General features: G+C 37.6%; 1 protein-coding gene across 1 annotated transcript in view; it reads left to right on the top strand.

Annotated features, from left to right (window-relative positions):
* asns (asparagine synthetase) overlaps positions 1-20,371 on the top strand; it is a 45,750-nt gene that overhangs the window by 18,867 nt on the left and 6,512 nt on the right. The window contains exons 4-11 of the mRNA XM_028817045.2: positions 1,239-1,424; positions 5,279-5,380; positions 5,669-5,796; positions 8,696-8,822; positions 16,038-16,144; positions 16,240-16,340; positions 19,109-19,190; positions 19,272-19,427. Coding sequence (XP_028672878.1) covers positions 1,239-1,424; positions 5,279-5,380; positions 5,669-5,796; positions 8,696-8,822; positions 16,038-16,144; positions 16,240-16,340; positions 19,109-19,190; positions 19,272-19,427 — 989 coding nt within the window. The remainder of the gene's footprint in view (positions 1-1,238; positions 1,425-5,278; positions 5,381-5,668; positions 5,797-8,695; positions 8,823-16,037; positions 16,145-16,239; positions 16,341-19,108; positions 19,191-19,271; positions 19,428-20,371) is intronic.

Here is a 20,371-nt window from a genome sequence, read left to right as displayed (position 1 = left end):
TTTCCCACCTGTGCACTTAAGTGAGAAACGCAGACACCGCAGATCGCGGCTCGCAACTGCTACCACGCCCCCTCGCTAAGCTGAGAGCTATACCCACAGCCTGGCTCGTGGCTCGTTACGCGAGCCAATGCTCGCATTTAGATCAGAAATTTTCGCTCATACTTTCCTCGTATTTTGATTTTCTCGTATACAGAGGTGATCGTATCTCGAGGTTCCACTGTATATATATATATATATATATATATATATATATATATATATATATATATATATATATATATATATATATATATATTGTGAGACATACCCGGACATCACCAGACTGACACCACATCTTTATACAAAAGCACACACGTTTATTCACAGTTCTTGTACAATACAGTCCCGCACAGCACACTGTGCTCCCAGCACTAATCACCTTGTACATGGGCCTCTCTTTAAATGTCCGTGGGCCGCCTTTCCTCTCTCCACGGGAGCCTTGTCCTGCTCCCACTTCCGACTCTAGCTCTCCGAGTGTAGGGAGGTGGCCCCTTTTATTCTCACCCAGACGTGCTCCAGGTGCCTGATGACATTCTTCCGGCAGCACTTCCTGGTGTGGCGGAAGTGCTGCCTTTGCACCCGGAAACACTCCGGGCGTCCCTGGAAGGCTCCTCATCCATCTTCCCGGGTGTGGCGGAAGTGACATATATCTCATTCTGGATAGACTACTCAGACCAACCAACAGTATATGGGGAATTTCCCCAAATCTTTATCTGTGTGTCTTCTCTGCTTATTTCGTTACAATATATATGTATGTATGAATGTATGTAAATGTGTGTTGTGATACAATACCTGCCAAATAATACGGAGTACACAACGTGTATTTTGCCCTGATTGGGGCTCATCGGGTGTATGAACCTTTGCTTCCACTTATGGAGATCGAACTTTGGACGTCAGCGCCACTGTGGCTGGTTCATTACTTGACAGGGTGAAGATAAGAGTATTACATTCATAGTTCTGAATCGCAATCTGATTATTTAGATATGTGATACAGTGGTATACATATAAATTTAACTAAATCAAAGTAAAATTAAGTCGGTTGGTACAAACGTAAGTCAAACCATTCTGCTAAATATTTTAATACTTCAGTATATGTCAGTGCTTCACCATACCGAGTGTAATTTAATCACATATTGTCAGTTATTGTAGTTTGCTTTCCAGCCATTTCAGATTGCTAATGTTTGTTTTTTGGTTTGCAGGACTCATTAACATTGTGCATTCTATGGCTACTTCTCCTGAAATCATTCCATTCCCCCCTGGGCACTATGAAGTATTTGATATGAAAGCAAATGGAAAAGTTGCATCCATGGAACTAGTCAAATTTCATCACTGTAAGGATGAGCCACTGCATGTGGAGTATGACTCTTTAGGCAAACTGCCCACAGGTAAGCCTTTAGCATACTTTTTGTGGCCTGTAGTCTAATTACCATATTTAAAAACTATGAATTAATTTTCAGTATTGAAACTACCCTCACATACAATTTGATATTCAAATTAAAATTGAAATTAAAATGTTATTGTTATATTGCAAAGGATATAACATTTTTTGAAAAAGTATATTTATCCATATGTAATAATCATGATTTTCTGTACTGTTTTGTCTTAGTTTTTGATGTGACTCAGCAGCAACTCTATTCCCAGTTGTGCAGCTCCTTTCTGTAGTATTGTGTAGAATCCCCAAACCCTACAGTGAAATCCCATTTGTCCAAATACCCCTTCAGAATTATTCTTTCAGTATCCTCTTTTCAACCCTTTTGAAAACTGGCCCCACCAGCCTGGTTTGGCAGTCCAGAGGTATTGTTCCCTGTCTTTGATTCAACACTAACAAGTCATTTCCCTTAAGAGACAAATAAAGTATCTATCTATCTATCTATCTATCTATCTATCTGTCTGTCTGTCTGTCTGTCTGTCTGTCTGTCTGTCTGTCTGTCTGTCTGTCTGTCTGTCTGTCTGTCTGTCGGTCGGTCGGTCGGTCGGTCGGTCGGTCGGTCGGTCGGTCGGTCGGTCGGTCGGTCGGTCTGTCTGTCTGTCTGTCTGTCTGTCTGTCTATCTATCTATCTTAAAGAAACAAAGCACAAAGAAGGTGTTTTAGGGCACAGATGCAAAAAATGTGTACTAAGGGTAAATGCGTAAGTCATCTTAGTTTTCTATTGAGATTGCCCAAGACTGTTGTTTCTGGTTTTGAGGCATTCTGGGAGGAAGAGGCGGGTCCAGATGGGCTGACCCCAGAAGTAACGATGTAGGTGGAATTATGTCAATCTTCCTTACTGCAGAGGGGAGAGTAGAAGAGAGAACATCATAGCATAGTGCCACCTCATGTCCCAGGGGAGAATTACAATCTCATAATCCCTTAAGCTGTTCCAGAAGCGCACATGTGTGACAGTACCCCCCCTAAGCCCAGATCCATTAGCCCAGGCAACCCGAGCCGCGAGGTCATGGACACGAGACAACGCATCAGTGTTGGTATGGAGAGTATCTTGGCGATGTAGGATTTTAAACCTGAAAGGCTGGCTGGTCCAAAAACCATCTGGTCACACGGGGATTCGAGTCCTTGTGCAAGGCTGCCAAATGTTAAGGGGTTTGGTCCGTCACTAGGTTAAATCCGCTTCCCAGAATGCAGTACCTGAGCTTGTTAATAACCCATTTAATTATGAGAGCCTCTAGTTCCATCACCGCATACCTCGTTTCCCGATTCAGCAGTTTCTGACTAACATACATAATGGGGTGTTCAACACCATTGTTGCTTTGGCTCAACACAGCACTGAAACCTGTGTCTGAAGCATCGGTGTGCAAAACAAAAGGGAGGGAAAGTCATAAGAGTTGTTAAGGTTGGTGCTGAAGTAAGTGCCTTTTTTAGGTCACTAAATGCAGATTTGTTTTTCCATCCCACCTCACTGCATTAGGTGCCCATTTCTTTGTCATGTCCATTACAGGCCCTCTCGGAGAACCGGTGATAATAACCCATTAGTTCTAAGAAGGCTTAGACTTGATGCTTATTCTTCAGACGTGGCCAGTTTGTTATGGCTTCAACTTTGGAACATTGTAGTCGTACAGTGCCTCTGCCCATTAAGTAGCCCAAATATTTTGCCTCTGTTAATCCAAAGTAACATTTTCTTAAATTAATTCTTAGCCCAGCTTCACTCAATGTTAGGAGCACTGCACATAAGCTAGATATATAATTCAGAGAAAAAGAGTCCTTAAATATAGAAGTCTGTAAATGATAGTCCAATGATGTTTAGTTGGCCAGGGTGGACAGGAAAAACTCCAGTTAGGAGTTGGTGAAAAAACAAAATCTGTTGGGGTTCCAGGCCAAAAGACCACCCAGCCCCCATTGGGCATCTGGGCATTCTGCCTAACATAATTTTTTTAAGTAGTTCTTATTGTTTTTGATTTTTATTTATTTATTTATTTTTTAAGCTTTAATTTTAGAGGATTCAATGCAGTGGGTCTTGTGGTATGTTGGGCTGTCCTCTTTCATTCAAACATATAAGCAAAGGTGGCTGCATTTGACTTTGGTAGTCGGGGCACAGAACATCACCACATAAGAACCAGGAAAGGAAACAGAGAAAATTAAAGATGAATAAAGATTGCAGGTTCATTGAATAGTATGATAAGTATATGCATATCTAGCTTAAAATATAGTTATGAAAAAGCCAAATGAAAAGTGGATTTTTAGGAGTTTTGTTTAAAAATCTAGTGTTAGTCTGGCATATCTCTATTGGTAAAGTATTCTAAACTTTAGGCGCATAACAGTAAAAGTCAACATCACCACTTCTTTTATGCCAAGCTCTTGGAATAATGAGCAAAAAGTTATTAGAATATCTAAGGTTACAATTTAAAGTGTATAGGGATAGACACTCCAAAATATAGGAAGGAGCAAGTTTATTTAAATATAGTAGTAGTATTTTATTTAAAGATATTAATAGAAATTTTTCTGTTAGTAGTGTTTTAAAATCAATTCTAAAAGACATGGGTAACCAAACAAAATGGCAGAAAGTAACTGTAATGTGATGTAATTTTGCAATGAACAGGACGCTTTCCTTTTGTGGTCTAAGTGTAAGATTGTGGTCTAAGATTTCTGAATCTTTTTCATCCCTGCAGTCCTGATGTTGGGACCATGTCGCACTGCTATTTAACATTAGTGCCAGTGGTCAGGTATCCCAGTCAAACAGAGAAGTATTTATATATTTTAAGATTCTTTGAGGCTTCTTAGAGGACTCCAAAAATGAGTTTCTTTCTGATTGCCTTTGGGTGCTGTCCAGGTATGCAGACAAGCCAAAGGGATTGGATGAACCAGGTAATCGTGCATTGAGAAAGAATTAATTCCACACATATCGTGATTTATTTGAATCCCTTCAGGTTTAAAATTTGAACTGAAAAGATTTCACTGCATTTTTTTTATCAAAGCCTTAGATGTTTGAAAGAGCCAAGGCCACCTACATGTTGATAAAAATTTCACAATGCCAATCAGCACTCAGCATTATGTACTTTATGTGGTGTGTCGTGTGCAGTCAAGCTAGAAAAAAATAAGGAGAAATAAAAGAGGCAGATTATGCAATAGAGCTAAGCCAAGATGAAGCAAATCAAAGAGACGCAAAGCAATTAAGCTGCGTCACTGTTGCTGAGGATATGATAATAAAAGATTAATTGAGGATGTTGTTGAGTGGGTAAAAGTAATTGGTAAATTTCACTACAGTTTTTCATATTTTCTGTATGATCTTCATCACACTTGGTAAAAGATTGTGAGTGATATATAAAATATGCTTCATTTTATAACATGACGTCATGTGGTAAATTAATTATATACCATTTCTAATTGAAAGTGACACTTTTCTTTTAATAATAAATTAGCAGCAATAATAAGTTTTGAAGTTTTAAAACTAGAAAAATAGTGAATTACAATCAATCCTACAAAAGCACAAATCGTGTTAAAGTGCCTCTTAATATTTCTGCTAGCCATAATATTGTGCTATGTGTTTAAAGGTCTATCTCGCTCTAATTTTTAAATATGTGTTTCTTTTAGGAAACTCTTATCATTGCTAGAATATTAAATATGTGATAAAGACAATGTAAAAGAACTACTTAAGAAGCTATTCTATGTGTATAATTCTAGCACATATGGTGCATGAATCTCATTTTCATTCAAATACAGTAGAAGTTGATATTAGATACATTATTGCTTCTGGTTTATATATTTGAAAATGATTGCAGCTATCTGTTGCTATTTAATTTATTTCAGATTTTGACTTGGATACTATTAAAAGCAACATTCGCATCTTATTTGAACATGCTGTGGAAAAGCGCCTCATGGCTCAGAGGAGAATTGGCTGTCTATTGTCAGGTACTTTTACATAATCACTTTATTATCTTTTAGACATTTTAATACATTGAACATAAAGCTTGCTTGCTTTCCAAGAATGTGGCAAACATATTTAACTTAAGAGAAGGTTATTATATACTGGGGTTATCTTGTATTGTATATGTTTGTTGTTTAACTGGTTTATAGACTGTTACAAGGCACTGAAGGCAATATAGTGGCTGAACAGATTTGTGTTTGGTTTTAAATGTCTCAAATGAGGAGAAGAATAGAATAATAAGTAAAAATGTGTCTTTTTCTTGTTTAATGCAGGAGGTTTGGATTCCAGCTTAGTAGCTTCACTATTGGTAAAATTTGCTCGAGAAAAGAAATATAAATATCCTATCCAAACATTTTCAATAGGCATGGAAGACAGTCCAGATGTAAAGGCTGCTCGATTGGTCAGTATTTTTGACCCCTTGTTCTTTGAAATGTTATCAATGAGTGATGTACAATTACTATATAAAAATGTTTGTCACCATAAGTGATTATTCTGGGTAATATAGGGGAGAATAAATAAGATGTTTTTAAAAAAATCCAGTTACTGGTAGAATTACTGGTAGATTGTTTTTCAGATACAGTCCTTTGAAATGTGAAAGTACCTGCTAAAAATACATGTACAGCTCTCTATAGTGCATTGTTGGAATACCAGTACCTAACCAACTGCCCACACTTATTTATGTGACAATTAATATTATTCTCACGCACATAACTTTGTTCCACTATGTAGGTGTTGCTTTTGGAACAACATCAAAATTCTGACTCAGCATCTGTCAGTACTGATCTTACTAACTGTCTTTGCCTGGCATCAAAACCCAAAAGCATTTTTTTTTTAATTTGAAGAAGCAGTGCTGAGCAAAACCACAACTAGTAAGCCAAGTGCTGCATTTTTCACAGTGACAATGCTGTATTTGATGGTGACATTGTTCATTGAATATTTTCGTAGAAAGGTAAATGTTTTTTTTCCCTAGTGCTCTGTATTGCTTTGCGAGGTCAGCATGACATCACAGAGCTTTAATGTGCAGAACTTTCAAGCATGTGTACTGTACTATGGCTGTGGAGCTGTTTCAGGCATGTGTGATGTAACCTCCCCACTCCTTGATCAGTAATCTAGTCATCCACCCTGAATGCATTTAAAAAAAAACTTGCAGTTTTTTAATTTGAGGGTGAATCAGCTGACTATATTGAGAATTTTATGAATACTGCCACTGGACATATAATGTGGCATAGTGCCACATGGCTAATTTCCATTCATAATTATCCATGTGCCCAGCTACAAGCTCAAAACAAACTTTTAAACAGCCCTCCCCTATGAAAGAATAATAATGAAAGAATTATTAGTGCTTTATTTGTGTTTCTGTCTTTTTCATGGAAAAAAAAAAACAGTACAATCTCTTGCATAGAGTTTAAATGGAAACCCAGTGCCAGGACTTCAAATAATGGAATGAGTCACTGCTTCGTGCTATGAATAATTTGATCCCCAAGATTAGAACTTTGTGCAATGATATATATATATATATATATATATATATATATATATATATATATATATATATATACAGTTAGGTCCATAAATATTTGGACAGAGACAACTTTTTTCTAATTTTGGTTCTGTACATTACCATAATGAATTTTAAATGAAACAACTCAGATGCAGTTGAAGTGCAGACTTTCAGCTTTAATTCAGTTGGTTGAACAAAACGATTGCATAAAAATATGAGGCAACTAAAGCATTTTTTTTACACAATCCCATCATTTCAGGGGCTCAAAAGTAATTGGACAATTGACTCAAAGGCTATTTTATGGGCAGGTGTGGGCAAGTCCGTCGTTACGTCATTATCAATCAAGCAGATAAAAGTCCTGGAGTTGATTTGAGGTGTGGTGCTTGCATGTGGAAGTTTTTGCTGTGAACAGACAACATGCGGTCAAAGGAGCTCTCCATGCAGGTGAAAGAAGCCATCCTTAACCTGCGAAAACAGAAAAAAACCATCCGAGAAATTGCTACAATATTACGAGTGGCAAAATCTACAGTTTGGTACATCCTGAGAAAGAAAGCAATCACTGGTGAACTCAGCAACGCAAAAAGACCTGGACGTCCACGGAAGACAACAGTGGTGGATGATCGCAGAATCATTTCAATGGTGAAGAGAAACCCCTTCACAACAGCCAACCAAGTGAACAACACTCTCCAGGAGTAGGCGTATCGATATCTAAGTCTACCATAAAGAGAAGACTGCATGAAAGTAAATACAGAGGGTGCACTGCAAGGTGCAAGCCACTCATAAGCCTCAAGAATAGAAAGGCTAGATTGGACTTTGCTAAAGAACATCTAAAAAAGCCAGCAGTTCTGGAAAAACATTCTTTGGACAGATGAAACCAAGATCAACCTCTACCAGAATGATGGCAAGAAAAAAGTATGGAGAAGGCGTAGAACAGCTCATTATCCAAAGCATACCACATCATCTGTAAAACACGGTGGAGGCAGTGTGACGGCTTGGGCGTGCATGGCTGCCAGTGGCACTGGGACACTAGTGTTTATTGATGATGTGACACAGGACAGAAGCAGACGAATGAATTCTGAGATGTTCAGAGACATATTGTCTGCTCAAATCCAGCTAAATGCAGTCAAATTGATTGGGCGGCATTTCATGATACAGATGGACAATGACCCAAAACATACAGCCAAAGCAACCCAGGAGTTTATTAAAGAAAAGAAGTTGAAAATTCTTGAACGGCCAAGTCAGTCACTTGATCTTAATCCAATTTAACATGCATTTCACTTGTTGAAGACTAAACTTCGGACAGAAAGGCCCACAAACAAACAGCAACTGAAAGCCACTGCAGTAAAGGCCTGGCAGAACATTAAAAAGGAGGAAACCCAGCATCTGGTGATGTCCATGAGTTCAAGACTTCAGGCTGTCGTTGCCAGCAAAGGGTATTCAACCAAGTATTAGAAATGAACATTTTATTTCCAGTTATTTAATTTGTCCAATTACTTTTGAGCCCCTGGAACAAAGGGATTGTGTTAAAAAAAAATGCTTTAGTTGCCTCACATTTTTATGCAATCATTTTGTTCACCCCACTGAATTAAAGCTGAAAGTCTGCACTTCAACTGCATCTGAGTTGTTTCATTTAAAATTCATTGTGGTAATGTACAGAACCAAAATTAGAAAAAAGTTGTCTCTGTCCAAATATTTATGGACCTAACTGTATAATATTATTGCTAACTTGTGAGCATTTGTTGTGTTTTGCTTTCATCAAACTTTGCCAGCTCATTAGTTTTTCTTTCACTTACTATAGGTGGCAAGTCACATTGACAGTGAACACCATGAAGTAACTTTTACAACCAAAGAAGGACTTCAGTCAGTTGAGGATGTGATTGTGTGCTTAGAAACTTATGACATCACAACTGTGAGGGCATCAGTTGGTAAGATTTTAATTGATTTATGGTTTTAATTACATTTGTAATTCTTGGTACACTAGTTTTTAAGAAAACACAAATGCCCAGTATTTCCAGCAAGTATTTTTGTTTTAAATAAAATGTTTGCACCTCTATCAGCAGGCTGTGCATCCTGTGTGCTTATAGTGTTATAGATGTGAGTCTGACTGACCGCTGTTGTATGTGATCTTTCTTTCAGGTATGTTGTCCTGTGACTCTAATGCAGGTAACAATGTATTCTGAACTGAAAATCTGCTGAGATGGGGAGCTAGTGGCTGATATACAAAGATACTTTTTTACCTTCTTACTTAGAGTGGGAAAGTGTACATGATTCTTTCTCCACCATTTCAGGGGATTTTCTGAACTATCTAGCACAGGAGATATGAAATAGCTGTTCAGCTCTGCTTCTGGTGTTTGCTGTATTGGCACAGTTGATGCACTTGTCAGTCTGTCTCTCTTTTTTGAGCCATAAACTGTTCATATTCAATAACACGATTGTGCTCCAAGTGTTGAAACAGATTGGTGGTGTTACCTTTGGTCACTGAATGTTTTTTTTTTTTTTTTAATTTTATTTATTAATTTTATTGTAATCATTCCATACAAATAGATCGATGTATACAAAAAAGAATTTGAAGACAAATCAAACCCCACCCTTGAGAAGGAGAGCATGGCCAAAGGAGAATTGCTTAGGGCTTTTTAATAGGGCAAAAATGAACAAAAGAAAGGAAAAAATATATATAGGTAAATAAAAAATGGAGAAGGGAAAGAAATGCGGAAATAATTATTTCTTCTTATTCTAAAATATTATTGATTAGATCCTGCCAGGTTTTGAAAAAAATCTGTACAGATCCTCTAACTGAGAATTTGATTTTTTCCAGTTTCAAATAATATAAAACATCGGTTTCCCACTGACTTATCAGAGGAGAGTTAGGATTCTTCCAATTTAACAAAATAAGTCTGCGTGCCAAAAGTGTAGTGAATGCAATCACCGTTTGCTTGTCCTTCTCCACTTCAAGTCTGTCTGGAAGAACACTGAACACAGCTGTTAATGGGTTAGGAGGGATTGTGACACCAATGCTGTCTAAAAGGCACTTTGGCATATGGAGCTCGAGTGAATTCTCTGCAATACTACCTTCCACTCCTTTTCTGATATATTGATTAAGAGATCTTTTTCCCAATGTCCTCTTGGATCTTTGAAAAGAAGGGATTCTAATAAGATTTTATATAATGCGGAAATGTTGTCTAATTCCTCGAAATTGAGCAGTATTTTTTCTAGCATGGTGGAGGGTACGAGATGAGGAAAATCTGGCAGTTTCTGTTTAACAAAGTTTTTAATTTGAAGATAGTGAAAGAAATGTGTAGCTGGGAGGTTGAATTTGGAACGTAATTGTTCAAAAGATGTAAATGTGTTTTCTATATAAAGATCTCTGAGCAATTTAATCCCAAATCTTTTCCAGGTATTAAAAACTGGATATGTTTGCGAGGGTTGAAAGAGGTGGTTCTCTTGCAGAGGTGCCACAGATAAAAGATTTTCCATCTTAAAATGCTTTCTAAGTTGGTTCCATATTCTGAGTGAGTAAAGCACAATTGGGTTATTAGTATATTTGCGATAACTTGCATTTATTGGAGAGCAGAGTAGGGAGTATAAAGAAGTACTACAGGATTTTACTTCTATTGCGGGCCAAGCCTGTGTATGTTCATTTTTTTGTGTCCAGGTTTTTATGGCTTATATGTTTGCTGCCCAGTAAAAAAACTGGAAATTAGGTAAAGCCATGCCACCTTCTGCCTGAGGTCTTTGTAGGGTCGCTCTTCGGATATGTGAGTGTTTTGAGTTCCAAATAAATGAGGTTATAGTTGAATCTAATTGCTTAAAAAACGATTTATTGATATACATTGGAATGTTTTGAAATAAAAAAAGAAGTTTAGGAAGTATATTCATCTTAACAACATTAATTCTTCCGGCTAGAGTGAGATGAAGGGTTGACCATCTATGTAAGTCTTGCTTAATTTTTTCCATACAGACGGCAAAATTTTGTTGGCAAAGAGCTTTATGTTTACTTGTGATATTTACCCCAAGGTATTTAAACTGATCTGCTATGGTAAAAGGTAGGGTATCCAATCTAATATTATATGCTTGTGAATTTACTGGAAAGAGTATACTTTTATTCAGATTAATTCAGAGACCAGATATCTTTTGAAATTCTGTGAGTGCTGTTAAAATTGCAGGCACAGTGTTTTCTGGGTCTGATATATATAAAACCATATCATCTGCATATAGAGAAATTTTCTGTTCCAGTCCTTCTTTGATAATCCCCTTTATCTGATAAGAATTTCGACAGTGAACCGCCAGTGGTTCAATGGCGATTGCAAACAGCAGTGGTGACAAGGGGCATCCTTGTCTGGTGCCACGTTATAGCTTAAATTAGTCTGAACAAATGTTGTTAATACAAACTGAAGCTTCTGGATTGGTATACAGTAGTTTGATCCATGCACAACTATTCGGGCCAAACCCAAATTTCTACAATGCAGTGAAAAGGTAGTTCCATTCAATCATATCAAACGCTTTTTCTGCGTCTAATGATAGTAATATCTCTGGGGTGTTTGACTTTGCTGGTGAATATATTACATTAAACAGGCGTCGGAGATTGGAAGATAAGTGTCGGCCTTTAATAAATCCAGTTTGATCCTGTGATATTATCGAGTGCAGCACTTTCTCCATCCTTCTAGCTATAATTTTTGAGAGTATCTTAACATCATTATTCAGGAGTGAAATTGGTCTGCATGATGCACATTGTAACAAGTCCTTATTTTGTTTAGGAAAGACGGTGATTAATGCTTGACGAAAAGTTTGGTGTAGAATTTGATTGTCTCTAGCTTCTGTAAATGTTGCCAATAAGAGGGGAGCTAGCTGAATGGAGAATTTCTTATAAAATTCTACGGGGTAACCATCAGGGCCTGCTGATTTCCCGCTTTGAAGTGACTTTATAGCTTCTAGTAATTCTGATAGGGTCAGAGGTTTATCCAGTTCCTCAGCACTTAAAGCATCTATTTGTGGTGTCTGTAATGTATCCAGAAATGCATTAGATTGTGTGTTGTCTTCTTTGAACTCAGTAGAATGTAAGGATTTATAATAATCTCTAAATGTGTGCATTATATTTTTATGGTCAATGATTTCTTCTCCATTCGTATTGGTGATTACTGGGATTGCATTGCGAACTTCTTGTTTGTGAATTTGTTGAACTAAAAGCTTATTAGCTTTTTCTCCGTGTTCATAGTAATGATGTCTTGACTTATAAATAAGTTGTTCAGTTTCTTTAGTTGTCAAGATGTTGAGTTCTGTATGCAAAGCCTGCCTTTTCCTATGAAGAGCTTCACATGGGCGCCTGGCTTGTTCTTCATCTTTTCTAGAAATTTCGCTTCTTAGCTCTGATGCTTTCTTGGTTTCTAATTTATTTCTGTGGGAAAGATATGAAATAATCTGTCCTCTTAAGAAGGCCTTTAGAGTTTCCCAGAGTGTTCCTGCAGAAACCTCTGAGGGTGTATTTGTCTCTAGGAAGAAGCTGATTTGTTTGGATATAAATTCTGTGCAGTTCTCGTCTGCCAATAGAAGAGGATTAAGACACCATCTGCGAGGTGAGTGTGAGGGGCCTAATGATTTTAGCTCCAAGACTAGAGGGGCATGGTCGGAGATAACAATTGTGTCGTATTTGCACGATTTAATCGTAGGCAAGAAATTATTATCTATAAAAAAATAATCAATTCTTGAGTAGCTATGATACACTAGTGAGTATAACGAATATGTTCTTGAGTTTGGGTTAAGGGGTCTGATAAGCTGTGGTCAGTTACAAACTGTGTAATTGTCTTTGCAGTGTTAGATGTCGTCCCCCCTGTCACAGGAGTCCTATCTAAGAGTGGATTTAAAACACAATTGAAGTCCCCAGGCATTATAATTTTATGAGTGTTCACATTAGGAATGGATGCAAATAGATTTTGCATGAATTCCTTATCATCGACATTGGGTGCATAAACATTTAACAAAATAATTGTACTGTTAAATAAGTTGCCCATGACCATTACATATCTCCCTTCAGGGTCTGATACTACATCTGATGCTACAAATGGGACTGTTCTGTGTATGAGAATTCCCACACCTCTAGTTTTCTTTGTAAAGCTAGAATGGAACATTTGGCCAGTCCAGTCTTTTTGTAGTCTGGACTGATCCTCGCTTAGCAAGTGGGTCTCCTGTAAAAATACTATTTTAGCATTTAAGCCTGTTAGGTGAGAGCATACTTTCTTTCTCTTTAATTCGTGATTCAGGCCTTTAACATTCCAGCTCACAAAGTTAACTGTCCCATCATAGAGACATTGATTCTGAGTTTTTAATGTCATTTTATAGTCTTAACTGGTAGTGAGGCAATTTTAATTTCAGATTTCCCCACGAGTTATTGCCATATAGCCTATTGTTACGATGATATTTATAGTTATAAGGATTAGAAGAATAGATTAGATATAGCCTGCTCTCCTTCTCTCCCCCCTTTATCCCCCCGCCCCCCCATTTTGCCTCCCTGCATGAGGCTTGATCCCACTTCGCAGTGTCCCAGTCCTCTGACATACAAAGAGACAGAGCACGTCCAAAACAAAACAAGCCCCCCATCCGCAGCGATGTTTGACAATTAAAACAAATTAGAGATATCTATTGCCACTGAAGTCTAAATTCTATCTGCCAAAAATATAATCATTAACAGTCTTTAAGCTTAAAATAATCTTCAGCAATTTTAAGATATTAAGATAATAAAATAATGAACCCTGGGAATGATTTTAAAAAGTGGTCTAGGATAAACATAGTAGATCCTAATGCAATAGTAGAAATAGCAATAAACTAAGGGTATGATATTACACAGTCTACTTTAAGGTAGTAAAAAAAAAACAAAAAAAAAAAAACCCTACTTTAATTACTTCCACACACTCACGTCTATAACTGTAATTAAGACATAAACATATAGTGTCCAAGTAAAGAAAAGGATGTATAATTATAATACCAGTCTCTTTAAAAGTGGATCCGACAACAGATGATAGGTCCTTCCCATGCCATGACAGAATACGGCTCCTTATTAACTTTCAAAAGAGTGTCGGGAACAGCTTCTTTAGTTCCTTTTCAGCTTCCTCCTTGCTTGAAAATACATAATATTGGTCTTGAACTTCCACTTTCAGTTTGGCGGGAAACAAGAGGCTGTATTTGATATCAGCTTTCTGTAGCAGCTTTTTAATGTTAAAGTAGGCTGCGTGTTTTGCAGCTGTTAATGGTGAGAAGTCAGGGAAAATACGAATAAGATTATTTTCAAATATAATCTCTTGCTTGTGTCTGAGAAGTGCCATTACATCAAGCTTACATCGTAATCGCTCGAAGCGGACAATAAAAGACCTGGGTTTAAAGGTGCTTGATCTGAGTATACGATAAGCTGCTGCTATCTCGGTGTCAAATTTAAAGTCATCACCAATTATTTTAGAGAGTAATTCTACTGCAAATTTCACTGGGTTTGAGCTTTCTCGTTTCTCAGATATACCTTCAATTCTTATATTATTTCTTCTGCACCCATCTTCTAGGGCCGCAAGTCTGTCTCCGAGTTTTTTGCTTTTTCATCGGCGTTAGACGCCAATTGTTCCACGGTTTCAATTTGAGCCATGAATGCCTGCTTAACATCCTCCAGCTGATCTGTAACGTCATTCATCTGATCGGCAAGTTTTTTTCAGTTTGGATCTATTTTCTTCAATGTGTTCCTCTAATTTCTCCAAGATGCTTTTAAAGGTCGCATCAAAACGTTTAAATAGACGCATTTCCCTGTCTTTGTTATCCTTCTTAAGCTCCTGCTCACTTATGGCCGTAGCCTTGGCAGTGGCCAGTGAAGAGATCATGTCTTTCATCATCTCTCTCAGCTCAGACAGTTCGCTTCGGCTGTCATGCTCCGCGAATGGGATTGCAGCTCCTGTTACAGCAGATGCTGCGGGCTCGCGATGAGTAGATGAGAGCACATCCTGAAGGGCCTTTTCTAGTCTTGAATGATCCTCAGAAATTGGCGATCCATCGTGACCTGTATCACTTGCACCTTCGCTCCCATTTTCACTCTCGACTGGAGACAATACAATGGAGCAGGGTCCTAGGAAATCTGCGCATTCGTCTGCCTGTTCCAGGTCAGTCTCCGAGAGGCCATACCTCACACTCGGGCCGGATGCCTGTCCAGACTTTGATGCAGCTTTAAGTTTTTTTTCCGTTTTTTTCTGACTTCTCTTCTTGTTACTCATGCTTATATATTGTAGTGGAAGTTTCTTGGGTTGGGTTAAATACAGGATACCTCTAAATAATATGAAATATGTGGAAAAATAAAGCCGCTGCTAGCGGAGCTCTGCTTCAGACGTCCATCTCCTATAACGGACGAGACCAAATTCCGTGGTCGCTGAATCTTTTCCATTTACTTTTACATTTAACTTCTTTTTGTTCAGTGTTGTCTACACTGAATCCAAAATGTGTCCAAACGACGGACACGGTATTTTTCTTTGGTAAGAGTTGCTCAGTGTTTGAGTTCTCCTCCATTTTGCTTCCCTATTGCAGACTGGATGGGAAGAAGTCAAATGACAACACACGCGATAGTATGTTTTTAAGGGGGCAGTACATAAGCACACACTGGGGTATTAGTAGAATTTAAGTCTTTGAGGGCTGAATATTTTTTCGGAGCCGTCTTCACAATGGCGCTGGCTGCAAGAGATAAAACCACATCTGGCAGGTGGAACGAAGTGAATGTGCAAAGCAAAATACTCCATAGACAAAGTTTTATGTATTATTGCTGAATTGGACTTTGACTTATCACACTATGATTTTGATGCAAGTGATCTAGAGATCGAAAAGAAAAGTGATGTACCAGCATCAGCTGATCAGTGTAAAGCTGATCACATTTGTGTAGCGGCCAGCAGCTGCATGAAGACAGCTACCTCTAAAGGAGTTAAAAAAAAAGTATGAATAGAATAAAACAAACGAAATAACTGACATTGGCAAGATTATGCCAATTAGATGTCGGTTTCGATTAATTTTCAATTAATTTCCCTGCTGTAGTATAAAGTAACTAGACATTCCCACATTTTAGTCAAGTTAATTTAAATAGATCTCTCTCTCTCTATCCTGTTTTCTATTTTCCTTGGCTTCTTTTGCAGGGATGTATCTAGTGTCAAAGTACATCCGGGAAAAAACGGATAGCACTGTGATTTTCTCTGGAGAAGGTTCAGATGAACTTACACAAGGTTATATGTATTTTCATAAAGTGAGTAATTTCATTCTTACTTTGTTTCCTAACTGATCACTCAGATAATTAATTAACTAATAGAGGAACTGTACATCTGTCTTTTAAACTAAAAGGCCCCTTCACCAAAAGAAGCTGCAGAAGAAAGTGAACGTCTGCTGAAGAGTCTTTACTTGTTTGACGTTTTACGTGCAGACAGAACAACAGCTGCTCACGGGTATTTAGGCTTTAAAACTATCCTTCTATGACCTAAAATGTTACATGCAAATATGGCCAAATCATTGTTTATCAGTTTAATTTTATTATGTTTATAAAATGGTCTAAAGTAACTTTATAGAGTTGAAATAGTGTTATTTTTAGACCATTGTAGGATGTGCCTGATTTCCCATGATTTCATACCTTCCTCATTAGCATTAACTTTTCATGTAGTCACCACATTGTCTACTGGAAATGTTGCAAGTAAATAACGTTATATCAAGGAAATTATATAAACGTCTCAATGTTTGTTTCTCACAAAAGCAGTTAATTAGAATGTAAAAAAATGCAGTTTTATATTTTGTTAGGCTACAAGTCACCATCAGGCCCAGATTTAAAACCAAAGACACAAGGCAGCTTTTTCTTACTTCAGCTGCACAGCAGATCCTCCTCTTTTAGAGCAAGTCAAGCTATACCTGTCTTCATTTTATGCTCACTGAAAAAAATTAACTAATTGTAGCAGTCATTTAGTAATGTCGGGCGGCACGATGGCGCAGTAGGTAGCGCTGCTGCCTCGCAGTTGGGAGACCTGGGGACCTGGGTTCGCTTCCCGGGTCCTCCCTGCGTGGAGTTTGCATGTTCTCCCCGTGTCTGCGTGGGGTTCCTCCGGGCGCTCGGGTTTCCTCCCACAGTCCAAAGACATGCAGGTTAGGTGGATTGGCGATTCTAAATTGTCCCTAGTGTGTGCTTGGTGTGTGGGTGTGTTTATGTATGTCCTGCGGTGGGTTGGCACCCTGCCTGGGATTGGTTCCTGCCTTGTGCCCTGTGTTGGCTGGGATTGGCTCCAGCAGACCCCCGTGACCCTGTGTTCGGATTCAGCGGGTTGGAAAATGGATGGATGGATAATGTCATGCAGGTTAAAAATACTTTACAGAATCCCGTTCAAATAAGATACATAAACCAAAATCAAACAGACACCTTTCCTATTTAAATTGTGAGTAGTTGTGTTTTTTCATGAAATGCTTGTGATGTCAAAGACAAACTGTGTTTTTCTCACTAACCAGGAAGATATGCAAATGTAACAGCATCTTTGCATTGTATTGAAACTTTATTTAACTTTACTACATTTTATGTTATAAACGTACATTTTATGGTAGCACAGTATGCACAACTTTTCAATAGTGTCTGGAAAAGCGATCTATAAATTAGAAAGGGCTAAAAGTGCTATTAATGGCTTCAGCTAGCAACTATTGGGTATATTAAAAATGTCTATATTTAAAAAATATTTTTTGAAAATGTCATTGACATTCAATACATTCCTAATAACTCAGAAATTTACATTTTAGGTGGTTCATAATTTACCATTTTGGGGGGAAAATAGAAATGATTAAATTTCAAGAAACCAGTTTGGATATAATTTTGTGCAGTGACCAAATCTTAAGTGTTACAGTGAGCCCATGTGCCTTGTATAAGTTCATCTCTCTGTAACCTTTTGCAACCAAGAGGAAAAGCATCAGAGGAAAAGTTGTTAAATTCTATATGGAAGTAGTCCACTGATTTTATTTACAGTATATACAGTAACACTCTCATTTTCCTTATGCAAAATAAAAAAAACAAAATGTATTGATGTCATATAGTGACTGAGAGTGTCATGGTGAAAATTTCGGAGCAAAAGACGCACCAAGAGGCTTTCACCTGAAATGAAGGCTATTAGGAGACATAGGATAGGCAAACAGAGTTTATAGCTTTATTGCAATAAAACAACAATACGGACTCAGCCCAATTCGGCCGAATGAGTCGAGCCCCGAACAGGCCAAAAATCACAGTTTATGTAATAATTTCTTATCATCTTGACCTCGCTCAAACCAGCTCATTCGCTGTTCCCTTCTGACTCCCCTCTGCACCTGGCCACCTGGTTTTTACTGTCTATTGTTCATCTTTATTTTTTTGCTTCACTTATTTTTGATTGGCCTTGGGCGGGCATATGTTCCTTCTTCCATTTTTGGGCTTTCTCTTATCATTTCCCCTTCCTTGGCTTTCAAGCTATTTTATATTTGGTGGCTTAAAGCTAAGCTTTAATTAAAAAGAAATATGGCATGTGCCATTTGCTTGGCAGGCCTGAATTGCATTAATATCTGCACTAAGGTTAATGCTTATATATTTTTCTATATTTATTTATGCTAATACATCCATCCATCCATTCTCCAACCCGCTGAATCCGAACACAGGGTCACGGGGGTCTGCTGGAGCCAATCCCAGCCAACACAGGGCACAAGGCAGGGAACCAATCCTGGGCAGGGTGCCAACCCACCGCAGGACATGCTAATACATGAATACACTAATTTTATTTTCCATATATTACATCATCTTGACCTGGTTTGTAGCAATGCCTTTGCTGTCTATTCTGACTCACTACTCCAGCTGGCTTCTTCACGCGCTTACCATGACCATCAACATTTTCTGTATTTCATCATTGGTTTCATTCCTTGTTTCCTTGCCTTCAAACAACAGGTGTTCTTATTCCCCCTTCTTTTGTCCTCGGGTAGTTTCTGTACATCATTCTCTTCCTTCTTTATCTTTCTAAGTTTCCCAATATTGGTAATTTTGCTTCTAGCTTAACTAGAAAATGCAATCTGACTAATGTCTTTATTTAACTATTTGCTTGACATATCTAATTTATGCTAAAACTAATGCTTCAGAAGCTGTTAATTACTAATACATAATTTTTTATTTTCCATAAGAGTTTGTTGCCCTACCAGCAATAATGTTTGTGCATTTTACTTTTTTCAGTCTTGAATTAAGAGTGCCATTTTTGGATCATAGATTTACTTCTTACTATTTGTCACTGCCAGAAGATCTGAGGATTCCCAAGGTATGAATTTTATATAATTACGTTAATTGAAATGCACTCTAATACATTTTCTCAATTTGTGTTTTTTTACTTTTCTAAAAGAAAGGTATTGAGAAGTATCTGTTGAGGGTTTCCTTTCAAGACGCTACCCTTCTTCCTGAAGAAATACTTTGGCGAAAAAAGGAAGCTTTCAGTGATGGCATTGCATCAGTTAAAAAGTCCTGGTATACTTTACTGCAAGAGCACATAGATAGCCAGGTATGTCATACTCTAATCTTACAAATGATTTTCTTTATCTTTTTCATAAATCTTTTAAACAAAATCAGAATTTAGTAGTTTGTTTAAATGATATTACATATTTTTGCATGTTTGTTTTTCAAAAGTATGTTTTGAATTTTGTCCACTTGTGCTGTGCCACACTGATCTCATTTCAGCCTTCTTTGCTTCAGGCACTTCCTTTACTTTAGTGTTTATGTACTTCTCCATTAGGCCTGAACTGTAGCTAGATTTAAACATCTTCCCTTGAATGTGAACTTGACTTTGCTACTGCCAAGTGTGGTTATGTGCATGATAATCCCACATTTGTCTTGAAGACCAGGGAATTTCAACCTTTTGTCTTGAACTATGCCAACCACAGAATTTAAATGTTCTGAAGTACCACCATTTTTTTAAAATATACATTTACTCATTTGGTAAACCATATGAGGTACAATTGGTTGCATTTCTTTTGTTTTTTTGTTTTTTTTTCTTTTCTTTTCTTTTTCAATTGGAGCTCAGGCAACTCAAGTGGCTGGCTTATGATCACACAGTGTTAGTAGTGGGAGTAGAACCCGCAACCTCATGGCTGAAGTCCAAACCCTAAAACAAAATGCCACACTGCCTGTTGTTAAGTATTGAAATCTTATTAGGTAAAACTAAATGTTAATATTTCTCACTTAGTATCTATCACACACAAGAAATTCTTTATTAATAACGATAATTGTTTAAGTAGTCTCTCTGTTATTTCACACGGTTTCAGCAGATATAATAGGGGCCTCCACCAAGCACATGTCCCCGATACTAACATATTCAGAGCAGTGACATTGTCCTCTTTACAAGTATTTACCACTCACTGTATCATGGAAGAAGCCTTTTGTTTAAGAGGCACCTCTGTCCATGTTAACAAACAATAAACGTCTACTCTAAGGTATACTTTATTATGC

Source organism: Erpetoichthys calabaricus, chromosome 13 (genome assembly GCF_900747795.2).
Source record: "Erpetoichthys calabaricus chromosome 13, fErpCal1.3, whole genome shotgun sequence".
Classification (NCBI taxonomy): Eukaryota; Metazoa; Chordata; class Cladistia; order Polypteriformes; family Polypteridae; genus Erpetoichthys; species Erpetoichthys calabaricus.
The sequence above is the reverse complement of the archived record's forward strand: the minus strand, read 5'-3'. Positions and strand labels throughout refer to the sequence as shown.